At 48.6% G+C, this 14,477-nt stretch overlaps 4 protein-coding genes, 1 non-coding gene and 2 pseudogenes across 5 annotated transcripts; all 7 read right to left on the bottom strand.

Moving 5' to 3' along the window:
- Nucleotides 1–3,614: 3,614 nt before the first annotated feature.
- LOC139942379 (U2 spliceosomal RNA) lies at nucleotides 3,615–3,684 on the bottom strand (annotated as a pseudogene).
- Nucleotides 3,685–4,021: 337 nt separating this feature from the next.
- Nucleotides 4,022–4,399, bottom strand: LOC139941968 (histone H2A-like). The gene has a single exon (XM_071938617.1). The coding sequence runs from the start codon at nucleotides 4,397–4,399 to the stop codon at nucleotides 4,022–4,024; it is 378 nt and encodes a 125-aa protein (XP_071794718.1).
- Nucleotides 4,400–5,796: 1,397 nt separating this feature from the next.
- On the bottom strand, nucleotides 5,797–6,207 carry LOC139941875 (histone H3, embryonic). The gene has a single exon (XM_071938514.1). The coding sequence runs from the start codon at nucleotides 6,205–6,207 to the stop codon at nucleotides 5,797–5,799; it is 411 nt and encodes a 136-aa protein (XP_071794615.1).
- Nucleotides 6,208–6,697: 490 nt separating this feature from the next.
- LOC139942410 (U2 spliceosomal RNA) lies at nucleotides 6,698–6,892 on the bottom strand. Its single transcript, XR_011786682.1, has one exon. It is a non-coding gene; the product is annotated as a U2 spliceosomal RNA (small nuclear RNA).
- A 1,824-nt stretch (nucleotides 6,893–8,716) lies between these two features.
- Nucleotides 8,717–9,706, bottom strand: LOC139941873 (uncharacterized). The gene has a single exon (XM_071938510.1). It carries the CDS (start codon nucleotides 9,704–9,706, stop codon nucleotides 8,717–8,719), a length of 990 nt encoding a protein of 329 aa, XP_071794611.1.
- A 2,464-nt stretch (nucleotides 9,707–12,170) lies between these two features.
- LOC139942415 (U2 spliceosomal RNA) lies at nucleotides 12,171–12,351 on the bottom strand (annotated as a pseudogene).
- An 899-nt stretch (nucleotides 12,352–13,250) lies between these two features.
- LOC139941955 (histone H2A-like) lies at nucleotides 13,251–13,628 on the bottom strand. The gene has a single exon (XM_071938602.1). It carries the CDS (start codon nucleotides 13,626–13,628, stop codon nucleotides 13,251–13,253), a length of 378 nt encoding a protein of 125 aa, XP_071794703.1.
- Nucleotides 13,629–14,477: the final 849 nt, after the last annotated feature.

Below are 14,477 nucleotides of genomic sequence, written 5' to 3'. Positions count from 1 at the left end.
TTAGTAAATCAGGACCCAAAAGGTCCCAAAAGCACATATAAAACTCCTTGGGCAGGCCATCATCCCCGGGGGTCTTGTTGTTTGACATGCTAGCCAGAGCGGTCTCCAACTCCCGTACATTTAACGGGAGCTCGAGACCACCCTGCATGTCATCGGGAACCGACCTGCTCAAGCTAGATAAAAAAGGAGTCTGCTCCTCGTCCGAAACATTGTCTACTGAATAAAGAGCAGAATAAAAATCCCTATACACTTGAGAAATACCTTCCGCAGTCTCAACAACAGTGCCGTCGGGACCACGGACGGAAGTAATAACATGTTTGGCTTTAGCCTCAAGGTGAAAGAAGTGACTGGACGGCCTCTCCCCTTCATCAAGGGAACGGACCCGCGAACGGATCCGAGCCCCCTCAGCTTCGAAGTCGTCGAGTCCTTTAAGTTGTTGCTGCAGATCTGAGTGTTGGCGCAAAAGATCGGGATCCGTGCTGCCAGCTCTCAGATCTGAGGCGACAGAGTTGAAAGACACAAGAAGAGCCTCTCTCCTCCGCCGCCTTCGCTTGGAAGCACGACAGCAAAAAGACACAATATATTGCTTGGTGCGGAGCTTGACATCCTCCCACCAAAGGAGCACATTATCGTACCCCTCCAGGAGAGTCCGCCAGCCCGCATACACTAACCTAAAGCTTTCTTTAAAGGAAGCATCCTGGAAAATTGAGATGTTGCACTTCCAGTACCCCTTACCGGAGACGAAGTTCCCCGGAAGGCGTACCTTCAGCGCAACACCGTCATGGTCTGAAAAATATACCGACTTGTGAGAGCAGGACACCACCTCCAGACAGCTGGACGCGTAGAACCGGTCCAACCGGCTAGAGGCAGTGTTGGTTCCATTTCTCCAAGTCGGGGAAAACACAGACGGATGTAAATCCCGCCAGCAGTCTGTTAAAGAAAAATCAGAAGCAATTCTATTAATCTCCTGTGCTCCAATGTGAATGGACGAGGAGGGTGCACCACGACGGTCACCCTCCACGTCCAGAACACAATTAAAGTCACCACAAAGAACAACAGGTAAATTACCACTAATAAATCTTGGGAGAGAAGAGAGAAAAGTACGACGGGCCTTAGGGTCGTTCGGAGCATAGACCGTGCAGAGCCGGAAGCTACCACACGGCCCCCGCACAGTACCACTCACCACTCTCCCGTCTAAATCAAAAGAGGGGTTAGAAAAAACAATTGAGGAGTGTTTAGGAATGAGGATAATAGTACCCCGAGAGGAAGACGTGCCAACACTGGCAAACATCTTCCCCTCCCACTCACTCCTCCAAAGAGCTAAATCAGAATGACCGGAGACATGACACTCCTGCAAGCAGGAAATATCATATCCCCGGCATAAATTGAAAGCAGCAAGACGTTTTGCATTATTGCGCAAACCGTTTGCGTTTAAAGAAAGGAGGGTATAATTAGCCATGACTAATGTAAAGAGGAAAGACAAAAGCAAGGAACTTGGGGCCAAATACCCCTAAGTAATCTTAAAAAGGGACTCGAAAAAATTCGAGTCCTTACATAAAATGAAGGCCGGATGCCTCCGGCACATGTGCTTGATGCAAGCGCTCGGAAGTGTAAATTTGGATTCACACTCCGAGCACTTGATTAGGGTTAAGGGAGCACCATCGTGCTCCTTCCTCCGGTGGATGGTTAGGGTAGACATCTTCCCTTTGAAGGAGCATCCGGGGAACCTACAAGGTATAGGCACCCCGGCCCGGCCAGGTATTTTAGCCCCGGCGAGGTGGGCGATGGCTTGGTCCTCCTCAGGATCCCGGAACACGGAATCCCTAGGAGGACCCTCGTCCTCTGAAAGTTGGGAGGAACCCCCGTCCGACTCCGAGAGGGAGCCAAAAAGGTCGTAGGAAGTTGGGACCTCAGGGGGAGGCACCACCTTCCCCGACACAGTACTAACAAGACTTTCCGAGGAAGAAGAGGAAGTGCGGCGTGCCCGCTTCTTACTCCTCTTCCTCAGAACCTTAGTGAATCCCTCACTGTCTTTGGAGCCACCGGGTCCAAGACAATCTGGCTTATTACAAGCCAGAGTCAAGGGCCCGTTGACTCCTCTGCAGCCCATGCACCCAAGGACCCGGAACTCCGAGTCCCCGAGCGCACCGCCACAGTGACAGCAAAGGGTGTCGGACGGGAAGGGACCCGACTGTTCACCACACACCTCACAAGAGGAGCGTGGCAAATCGAATCCCTCCCCGACCTCCACATTCTTCATCTCGAAAATAGTTTGTGACTGAGGAGACGGCACGTCCATAGACACGACCGTCTCCCCATCAGAACCCTCGGCCTCAGCAGCAGCCGTGACCAAGGGCTCCTCACCCTCTCCAACGGGCGAACCCGTTGGAGAGGGAGCCATCGAGAACCACTTACGCTTCGGCGCTGTACGGCCTGCGTAAGAGTTGGGGCACCGCCGATGGCTGTGCCCCTTTTCCCCACAGACCGTACACACCGAAGCGTTGGGACACGAAGAAATAACGTGTCGCAATCGCGGGCCTGGTGTCCCGGTTCCCCGCATCGGGCACACGTCCGGGTTTGTCCAAGGTAGGACACCCAGGCGTTGCGGTCCCCGATGCGGAGAACCGTCGGAATGTTGTGCTTTAAGCGCATCCTATATTGGCGATTGCCATTGAACACCTCCGGCTCACCTCTGTGGGTACAGAAGTGGCCGGAGATGACTTCGCCATAGCTGCGCAGCATCCGGCGCACGACCATGTCGTCCATCTCCATGGCAACGTACGCCACAGTGACAGTGGTCAAACCACCGCCACCGGACACGCTGCACCCGGAGACGGACGACAGGGCCGAACCATACCGGCGCAACAGATCTACAGATTTAAAGTATAGAGAAAACTGCCCTGCCTTAAGGGGTTGTAATGCCCAAAGGTGGCTCTTTGCCACAATGCCCAGCTTACTTAGCTGGGTAAACACATAAGAGGGGGCTACGGGGTTGTCGAACCGAAGTTCGACAGAACAGTTTTTCTTTGATCCAGCCATACTATCCAAAGTGAACAGAGAAAGAAACCAGCAAAAATGAAGTAGAAACAATCACAACAGAATGCTTAGCACGGAAGAGTCTACTTTAACACCCCAAGCTATGTATAAGGCGCACCTGGCGACCTTTTAAGCAAAATAAAACATAGACTAAAGAGCTGCAAAGGAACGGTTGGGTACAACTGCTACCCTTAAAGCACAATACTCTCAGAGTGTGCTAAATTAAGCTTTTCAGTGAAACAGTATCAGTGAAAGTTCACTCTAAAAAGCAGATTGTATTGGCGCACCTGGCAACCGATACACTAAAGTTAGACACACAACCTTTTGTGCGAAAAATTAAAAATTCGGGCACAACTGCTACCCTAAGCTATAATAGTTACACTAACAGTGGCTGTTTTCAGTAAGACATGAAAACAATATGATCAAGCGAGATAATAATGCAATATATACAGTTACACAGTAATACAACCTGACCGGAGAAGAAAGAATGGCCGCTTCCACACGCTTCAAAAACCCCGCAGGGAGCTGATCTGACCGGAACAACTTACACCTCAATTGCGTTATGGGGGCGAACCCCCAAGAATTTTTCCACAATATGTCAATGTACAGATACTACACATGATCTTAGCCAAAAGGCCGAGAAGCGATACTCACCACAGGTTTTTCGAGAATAACCCACCTTTCGACATGGCACGAATCACAAGACATGCTGGGTGTCACAAGAGGGCGGTGTGACTTTTTTGACAACTTTTCACATACGGCGAACAATCGTTGTATCGAAAATAGAGCTACTCTGACCGCACACAAAGCAAGAGCTTGCATCAAAACCCAGATACATCCACGTGTAAACGTATGCAACACGCAAGTACATGTTATTCTAAAGTTTATGTTTACGTTATACAGTGTTGCCTGGTTGGGCTCGTCCCGCGCGTTTGTACACGCGGGTTAAGAGCCGTTTGGTTTATCAGTGTAGCAAGAGCTGAGTTTAAGAGCTTGACTTGGCGGTTTTCTTTGGCAGCAGGACAGCTTGGATGTTGGGAAGTACACCACCCTGGGCAATGGTGACACCGCTGAGCAACTTGTTCAACTCTTCATCGTTTCGGATAGCGAGCTGTAGATGACGGGGGTTGATTCTTGATTTCTTGTTGTCTCGAGCAGCATTACCAGCCAGTTCCAGTATTTCTGCCGTGAGGTACTCCATGACTGCCGCCAAGTAGACAGGGGCGCCAGCACCAACGCGCTGAGCGTAGTTGCCCTTCCTCAAGAAGCGGTGTACTCTACCAACGGGAAATTGAAGTCCGGCCCTGGAGGATCGACTCTTTGCCTTGCTTCGGGCCTTACCGCTCTTTCCGCGTCCAGACATGACTGAATTGATATACTGAGCAAAGAGATTGAAAGAACTGCTGGGTGCTTTGAATCTGTGTGAATGAGTGTTGAGACTGCCAGTGGTGTACTTATGGCGTTGGGGTGTATCCCCAATGCACCAATCAGGTTTCTCCTCGCATGGACGCGCCCGGGTTCAGCGGAGCATTCTGGGCGGGGTGGACCACCAGCGGCGGGCGGGGGCGGCACGCAGTTCGAGGGGAGGTAGGGATAACTACTGCGGCGGTCCCCCCCCCACCGTCACCACCCCTCTGAAAACAAGATAAGATTCCGAGGGAAAAAAAAACCAACAACGACAACAACACCAACAACAACAACAACAACAACAAAAACAAAGCAAATGCAAATATTTACAGAAACTGACAAACATCATGTTTGTTTGATTTTGCGTGCTTATGTTTTTGTTGATTTTTCAAAATAAAACTATTATCAAACTTATAATTTTAAGTTAACTCTGGCGTATAAAGTCGCTGTTGTTGTTAGTGTTGTGTTGTATGTTATTCAAGTAATACGGTGTCATGAACAAGGCACTTACTCAATGTACGTCTTTCTTTCTTTCTTCAAGTCCAATCTTGTGAACCCTCACTCGACTCGGTGACACATTTATTGCAGCCAAAAAATAGAGCAGAGCGTTGTCTTTTATAACTGACTGAAAGTTGCGTGTCTGCAAGGATGGGTGTCTGAATAATGGGCAGGCAACCATTGGAAAGGAATGTTATACTCTGGTTAGAAATACAACACGAGTATAGTGTAACCCAAAACAAGTATCAGAAAATAATAATCAGAGAAACTTATCCAAAAAAAAAAAGAAATCTGCAATGGCCCAAGCATGCATAGTACATTTTAAGAAAACGATACGATTAAATTACGGAGTAAAAGCAAATATATAAGCAATAGATTGACCTATAGCCAACCCGACTAGAGTAATAGAACGACCGACCCAATAAAAAAATGGCGGCGCGGCGTAAAGATAATCACCAACTGTTGTGTTTACAGCTAGCAGGTTTTGGGGTTTTGTTTTTTTCGTTCATGCTGTTGTAATTTAACTTCTGACTGCCATCGTAGCGGGCGCTATACAACATTTGTATAAGGTAGGCACGGTCCTCTATTATACCGATAGTTATGTTTACACTGCACAGGTGTATACATTAGTTTGTCAAATTTCTAATGTTCTTGTTTGTTTGTTTGTTTGTTTGTTTGTTTATTTATTTATTTATTTGTTTGGCCATTATTTTGCTTGTCTTTGTTTTGTTGGAGGACTGAGTGTGGAAGAGGAAAGATTGGAAGAAATAACGATTACACGGACGTGATTAAAATCTCTGTTAAGAAGTGGTGGCTCTGAAAAGAGCCGTTGTGTTTTGAGAAAGGAACGAATCCTCAGGCTCGTTCGCCACGAATTCGGCGGGCGAGTTGGATGTCCTTGGGCATGATGGTGACCCGCTTGGCGTGGATGGCGCAGAGATTGGTGTCTTCGAAGAGTCCCACGAGGTATGCCTCGCTTGCTTCTTGGAGCGCCATCACCGCGGAGCTCTGGAATCGCAGTTCGGTCTTGAAGTCTTGCGCTATTTCACGGACCAGTCTCTGGAAGGGAAGTTTTCGGATAAGCAGCTCTGTACTTTTCTGGTAACGGCGAATCTCACGCAGTGCCACAGTTCCGGGTCTGTAACGGTGAGGCTTCTTGACCCCGCCGGTGGCCGGGGCACTCTTTCGGGCAGCTTTGGTCGCCAACTGCTTTCGTGGGGCTTTTCCCCCGGTGCTCTTGCGTGCTGTCTGCTTGGTACGAGCCATTATCTTTGCTTACTGTTTACGATGTTGTGGTGCAGTTTCACGAGCAGCTCTTCTTAAAGGGTTGGGATGTCCGTTCAAGGATCGCCCTGACAAAAGCGGGGACGCGATTGGCCAGCCCCCCAGTGCCGCCAGAACCGCTTGAGTGGTCACCAATTTCGCACGGACGGAGCTAGCTGCTTAATGGCACATGAGAAACAAAAATAGAGTAAGCGGAAAATAAACATGGTTTACAGATTACGGTTGCCCTCCCTCGCCCTAAGTTGTGCTTAGCAGAGAGTATCAAGACAAGACAATGGTTCAACTGGCTGACGAGAGCGAATGAATTCAACCTGACCAGAGTAGAGTATCTTATGGCTTGCATTGCGGACGTGTGGGCCAGCAACATTATCGACTTGTTGACAAACAAAGCAGATAGACTTGAACACCAACACAGTAAACAGGCGTTGAGACTAAACGAATTCTGACTTTGTATTTGATATTATCCCCGTGAGGGGAGTGGGCCGATATCCCGGATGTAGTGCGAAACCGGGCCAACCCGTGGCCTGGACGGGGCAAGCCCCTCTTCCATGGCCGTTCCTCAAAAATCAGATTAATATACTTGCTGCTCAATGAACAGCATTTCAGATATTATTCTGAAAAGAACAGAGTGCTTAGTTTATTTGAAACTTCGTTCATCCAAAGGTAATGTACAGTTATTAAAAGTGTACTCTAAAGGAGTATTAAAGAAAATAAGCTACAAAAGACATAAAATGGTTCCCCACTAGCAAAGCAAAAATATTAAGCAACACAACAATAAGAGTAAGCCGCCAAACTACAGGAAAGTAAACGTAAAGTTAAACTGATTAGACTTTACAATGCAGCAAGCCAAACCGATGCAAAGAGCAAAAGAAAAGCCAAGTTTATACACCAAGCGTTGAATAAAAAACATGTAGGTGTAACAACGAGCCAGATCAATTGAAACCAACATCAGAAGGGCGAACAACAAAGTAAATAAAGGAATCTTAAATGAAATGAAGTCAAAGCTGACACCCACTAGACAGAGAGTCTGCAACGGGCCACATAAATACACCCTGCGTTGGAATCAAACAGGTGGATGTAAAAACATGGAGAGTCCCAGAGTACCCCGCCCACCGGGCGAGCAGCAATGACAACGTAAGAAATAATGCAGATAAGAAAATAACAATGCATGGTAAACGGAGCGTGACTCCATAAAGCAATCAGCGCCCGCAGTGCAGAGGACAAAAGACAAGTCAAGTAAATACACCAAGCGTTGAAAACAAAACAGGTAGGTGTAAATACATGGCCTGTCAAATGAAAACCACATCACGAGGGCCAACCACAAAGCAACAAAAGAAAAGCATTTTATGATGTCACAACTGGAGTCCAGAAGGCATGGTCTGAAACAATCCATACACATACATCCTGCGTTAAAATCAGAACAGGTGGATGTAAATACATGGCATGTCGCAAAGTACCCAACCGAAAGGGCTAACAGAAATAACAACAAATATGAAAAATGCAAGCAAAAAAACACATGAGCAATGAAATGAGGGTAAGACCGTTACCCATCAGACATTAAGTCTGTAACACATCACATAAATACATCCAACATGTAAACAAAAGGATGTAAATAAATGACAAGTCACAAACACCAGTCTAAAGGGCATACAGCAATAAACGAAATTGAAAAGCAAAATGCACGGCAATATAAATGAAGTCAAACACTGCTGCTCAACAGACAGAGACACATTAACAACCCACATAAATACACCAAAGATGTAGATACATGGCATGTCACAGGTCACCCGTCTGAAGAACAAAGAGTGAAAGCAAACAAAATAAATTGAAAAGCAAGATGCATGTAGTTCCAAAATGCACTCAAACACTGCTGCCCAACAGACAGGAACACAGCAACAAACCACATAAATACACCATAGATGTAAATACATGGCGTGTCACAGGTCACTCGTCTAAAGAACAAGCAGTGAAAAGCAAAACCAAAATAAACAAGGCAATGATGAACAAGCAAAACAACCGCTGACCGATGAACATGGGTCATGCGCAAAGCCTAAGTAAACACCCTTGGTTGAAGCTGAACGCACACTAAGGCAATTGGAGATAAACATGGTGGATGTAAAACAAAGGCTAAGCGCATGAACCATAATTAACCAACCGACAGCAACACAAAAAAGTGAAGGTTCCAGCTGACCGAAGGCGCTTTGAGTTCATTGTTCATGAAGATGTGGTCAGCTGGGCGGACGATGACCGTTACACGGCTGAGCCACAGCATGAAATGGCCGGGGCAGAATACAAAGGAAACCACCCAGACCGCAGACAGAGTGGCAACCGCCGTAGCAACAGTCATCGTAGTAACGGAATCCGGGGTGAGAGTTCATTGTTCATGATAGGCAGGTATATCCAGTAGGAAAATCCACGGTGTCCAACAGAATAACAAGTTCACAATCCAGAGAGTAAAGACGGGCTGACATGTCCAAATCGGAACGGCTGCCTAGTCCTGGTATTGGCGGTGGCCGCTGACGTGTTCGATGTAAATGTCCCTGGAACCCTTGATGGCGTCAATGCAAAGCAGTCGTCTCATCAAGGGCCGGTAGCGCCTGGAGATGCCGAGGCGCCCCAGGACTCTCTCGTTGCCTTGGTGCCATGAACCGAGAGAGCCAACAGCGAACCCGAAAACTTCCACATCCTTCCCATCGGCTGCCAAAGCTTGCTTGAGGTCAGCATACTTGGTGACTTTTGCTGCGGCAGCGGTCTTCAAAGCATCACGGTCGTTGTCAAAGGGGCAGCATACATCGATGATGGTGACGTGTTGGTCGACATAGACTTGTCCATGTCGAATGGCAGACTTGATGCGGTTCTGGACAAGATTATGGCGACGTCGGATAGGCACCATGTTCGGACGGCAATGGTTTAGAACATGGGGGAGAGTCTCGTCGGGGTGGCCGCAGCGGCGACACGCTGAGTTCGTTCCGGGGTTCCAGCGTTTCGCAGCTGCGTTGGTTGGCAAACAGTTCAAACGGGCTCTGTGGATGAACCGCCAGTCGCAGAAACGTATAAAATTCCCGGATGGCATCCACGAAGATCCATTGATATACCGATCGGTGTTGAGACAGCGGGCAACTTTCCCCTGGTCCGGGAGGGCGAGAAGCTTGCTGGAATATACCTCGCGGGATGCAGCACGCAAGGCCGTGGTGATAACTTTGGGGCCAATCTCTGATCCAGCTGCCGTCTTTGTAATCACTGAACCAGAGAGAGACCCAGTGATGGAGATCTTGAGCCGCCTTGATGCCGCACGAGCCCGGGACCAAAGAGTTGAAATCTGCCCGCTGTTACCGGAGTTGCTGAGGTCGCCGTCCATGGAGCCAGTCAAGAAAAGATCAATATCTTCCGCCGTCGGAGCTCGATGAATTGTTCTGTGGACGACGGAAGTGAGCTGGGCACTAGCGATGATTCGGACGGTGTCATCGGGTGAGGATAACATACGAACAGCCTGCGTGACGGTTTGAATGTCAGCATCGATATTGACATCGATAAAACCCAGGCCACCAACACGACGATCAGCAAAAACGAAGTTTGTTGTGGCCCGGGTCGGGAGGTTGCAGACTTTTCGAGAAATCCTCACCAACTCTCGACGCAGTTTCTTAAGGTGCTTCTTCTGGCAGTCACCGGCGCGCAGGGTGTAGGCCGCACATGGCTGGATGAAAGTGCGGTATGCCAGGGAGCGAGGAGAGATGCATCAATCCGCTGAAGATCTTCAACCATCTTGACTGCCAGGGACTCCAAACTCTCGTTCAAGCGGTAAAAGCCGATTGGCACCCCAAGATAACGGTAGTGTTGTTCCTCGGACAAGGCAGGAATGTTGGTACCTTGAACAAGAAACTCAACTGGCTGTACCACGGGGCGCTTACGGCATTCCAATGATAGAGTAGCGCACTTCTGGGGCTTGAACTTGAGCCGGAGTTTATCAGCCATGATGGTTGCCGTGTTGAGCAGGCGTTGGAGACCCTCAGCGGATTTACTCATGATGACCAAATCATCGGCGTAGGCCAGGATGGAGATTGACTGTCCATGGACGACGGGGGCGGAGTGGTGGGCGGAGGCTGCTATGGTGACCGATCTGATGATGAGTTCCAGAGTCAAGTTGAAAAGAATTGGAGATATTGGACATCCTTGTTTGACTCCAGAACAAATTGGAACTTCACCAGTTCGGCCGGACGGGATGAGAAAATCTGTAGTTGCCCCAGTGTAGACATCACGGAGAAGGGAGATGAGGCCCTCCGGGGCCCCTATGGCGGCAAGCACAGTGAACATTGCATCATGAGGGATGCTACCGAAGGCGTTGGCGAGGTCAAGCCAAGCGATATGGAGCGATTTCTGGTTCCTTCGGGCATCCTTCACGATGGAGGAGAGGAGAAAGGAATGTTCATAGCAGCCTTCGCCCGGGCGAGCGCTTTTCTGGGCGTTGCTAATGGCACCGTGCTCGATGGCCCATGTTGTAATCCGATCGGAGAGGATGGCCATCAACAACTTGTAGAAGCAGGACTGGAGGGCGATAGGTCGAAAGTTTCCCGGGTCATCCGGCTCCCCCTTCTTGTGGATGAGGACTGTTGTAGCAGATTTCCAAGAAGAGGGAACACGGCTCTCACGCAGGCATCGATTGAATATCGCCACGGTGACACGGAAGGCGCCGTCGGCTTGTCGGATGTGGCGATATTCAAGGCGATCCTTCCCCGGGGCTGAGTTGCTCATCCGACCCAGACGAAGAGACACTTCCTTTTGGCTCACGGGGCGGATAAGGTCTGGGCCGGATTCACGGGACTGGGCGGCATTCGGGAACAGGAGACCAGCGTCAGTGTTTATGATATCCGAATTCACAGTTCGGGCGGAGAAAACATTTGTGAAGAAATCAGTCAACACTGACTCAGACCCGCAGAACTTTACATCGGAGCCATCGAGGACGGTGCGCATGGCTCTTTTCTTACTGGTCCTGTAAAGTTTCTGCAGGCGGCTGGCCTCCTGAACATCAAACTCCGGCCCCCGGCGACGATGTTGTTGTTGCTGTGCCCGGTGTGGCTGAGGAGGACGTCGTGAAGGAGAGGCAGTCCCTGGTGCCCTACCAGCAGCAGAGGCAGACTCAACAAAACGATCACACACTGACTCAAACTGAACGAAATCATCAGCGCGTGAAAGCTCATCAAGCCAACCATCCACTGCTGATTGGACCATGGGTACTGCATGAGCTGGTTCGACGTCCTCATTAACATGCACACCGGGCGCTGGAGCGTGAATCGGGGGCGTGGCTTGAAGTATTGGTGGCGGAGGTGGAGTCGGTGGCTGTGGCGGTGATGGTGGCAGGGAAGGTGACTGTGGTGGGGGCGTGGGTGACCGCGGTGATGGTGGTAGAGACGGCGGTAGTGGAGACGGAGATCGTGAAGGGGGCGATGGAGCAAGACGAGGTGGTGGAGTTGAGAAAAGTGGCCGGGCTGGAGGCGGAGACGACGGTGGTGTATGCAGAGCTACTGGCGGAACTCTTGGAGGGTCGGCAGGAGGCTGGATGGTACGCACTGATGAACACACCGAGGAGGCTGCTTTCTTATGATGTTGGTAGTGAGCTGCAGCTCTCCTCGCGTTATCAAACTCCTGCGGACAATCACGGCACTGGTAAGTGTAACTGATGGAGACTGTCGGATGAGAACGTTTCTGATGCCTTTTCAGAGTTTGTTGGTTGAAGAAGTTGTCTTTACAGACAACACATGACCAGGCATCAGAAAGAGGGTACATGAAGATCTGGTCGACAGTCTCCATCATCTCAGCACTGCTTGTAGATTCGTTAACTGTGTGGCGATGCATCCTACCCATGTGCCGGCGCAGGCCCGAAATCGTGGGGAGTGATTTCGAGCACACGGCACAATGGGCAGGTAACGCCTGAGTAGCCTCACTCATGTTATGCTCGGATAAATCCGAGCAAGCATTATCCATGAGATGTTGGCCACTATTCGATCGCTATGGGAACACCACGAACTAAAAGACTATATGTTATAGTAAACTTACTGCTCAATGAACAGTATATTATTCTGAAAAGAACAGATACTACACATGATCTTAGCCAAAAGGCCGAGAAGCGATACTCACCACAGGTTTTTCGAGAATAACCCACCTTTCGACATGGCACGAATCACAAGACATGCTGGGTGTCACAAGAGGGCGGTGTGACTTTTTTGACAACTTTTCACATACGGCGAACATTCGTTGTATCGAAAATAGAGCTACTCTGACCGCACACAAAGCAAGAGCTTGCATCAAAACCCAGATACATCCACGTGTAAACGTATGCAACACGCAAGTACATGTTATTCTAAAGTTTATGTTTACGTTATACAGTGTTGCCTGGTTGGGCTCGTCCCGCGCGTTTGTACACGCGGGTTAAGACAATGGACATTACAAGCGCGCGGAACACAACAATGCGTCACATTGCAGTATGCAAAACACTGTACATAGAAACAGCGTGCTGTGTGCATTGTCACATCCACCGCATGCAGTACGTTAACACACACACGGGCTACATTCGGCTTGCGACATCGTGATGGAAGGAATGATGTGTGATGATTATACACGCATGAAGAGATAACAGAAATTAAAGTAGAATACTTTATCTTTCAGTATTGAATCACCCGGTATTGGCGTTAGGTTGTGCCAAACATTAGTGTGTAAATATTTCGAAGAACTTTTGTTCTATGTCTATTGATACATCTTTTAACCTTTTTGTTCGAAACCGTTGCTCTCCTACAGTTAGCATCGCAACGAAAATAAAGCTTTGGTCTGACTTATGTGTGGTTTATAGGGTTACAAACAACTTATTGGATGATTGGTTACGCATGGAAAACAAATAGTATTTAATGAATTCAATAATTATGTGGGGGGGGGGGGTTGTCTTACAAACGCAATTCATGTTTAGAATCTCTCTTTGGATTTATGTGGTGGCTCCGTAAGAGCCGTTTGGTTTATCAGTGTAGCAAGAGCTGAGTTTAAGAGCTTGACTTGGCGGTTTTCTTTGGCAGCAGGACAGCTTGGATGTTGGGAAGTACACCACCCTGGGCAATGGTGACACCGCTGAGCAACTTGTTCAACTCTTCATCGTTTCGGATAGCGAGCTGTAGATGACGGGGGTTGATTCTTGATTTCTTGTTGTCTCGAGCAGCATTACCAGCCAGTTCCAGTATTTCTGCCGTGAGGTACTCCATGACTGCCGCCAAGTAGACAGGGGCGCCAGCACCAACGCGCTGAGCGTAGTTGCCCTTCCTCAAGAAGCGGTGTACTCTACCAACGGGAAATTGAAGTCCGGCCCTGGAGGATCGACTCTTTGCCTTGCTTCGGGCCTTACCGCTCTTTCCGCGTCCAGACATGACTGAATTGATATACTGAGCAAAGAGATTGAAAGAACTGCTGGGTGCTTTGAATCTGTGTGAATGAGTGTAGAGACTGCCAGTGGTGTACTTATGGCGTTGGGGTGGATCCCCAATGCACCAATCAGGTTTCTCCTCGCATGGACGCGCCCGGGTTCAGCGGAGCATTCTGGGCGGGGTGGACCACCAGCGGCGGGCGGGGGCGGCACGCAGTTCGAGGGGGAGGTAGGGATAACTACTGCGGCGGTCCCCCCCCCCCCCCCACCGTCACCACCCCTCTGAAAACAAGATAAGATTCCGAGGGAAAAAAAAACCAACAACGACAACAACACCAACAACAACAACAACAACAACAAAAACAAAGCAAAAGCAAATATTTACAGAAACTGACAAACATCATGTTTGTTTGTTTTTGCGTGCTTATGTTTTTGTTGATTTTTCAAAATAAAACTATTATCAAACTTATAATTTTAAGTTAACTCTGGCGTATAAAGTCGCTGTTGTTGTTGGTGTTGTGTTGTATGTTATTCAAGTAATACGGTGTCATGAACAAGGCACTTACTCAATGTACGTCTTTCTTTCTTTCTTCAAGTCCAATCTTGTGAACCCTCACTCGACTCGGTGACACATTTATTGCAGCCAAAAAATAGAGCAGAGCGTTGTCTTTTATAACTGACTGTCTGTAAAAGTAGAATAACAAAAAAGCAACGAGAAAGATGTTTATTGATCGCTAAAAATTATAGTGGACAAAGTTATCAAGATTATTTGAACTTCGTAAACAACGTTGTTGAGTTGTTCTACAGAGATATATAGAGGAGGCAGAAATATTTTGAAACATCCTTTAATATA

Source organism: Asterias amurensis, chromosome 9 (assembly GCF_032118995.1).
Source record: "Asterias amurensis chromosome 9, ASM3211899v1".
NCBI classification, from domain to species: domain Eukaryota; kingdom Metazoa; phylum Echinodermata; class Asteroidea; order Forcipulatida; family Asteriidae; genus Asterias; species Asterias amurensis.
The sequence above is the reverse complement of the archived record's forward strand: the minus strand, read 5'-3'. Positions and strand labels throughout refer to the sequence as shown.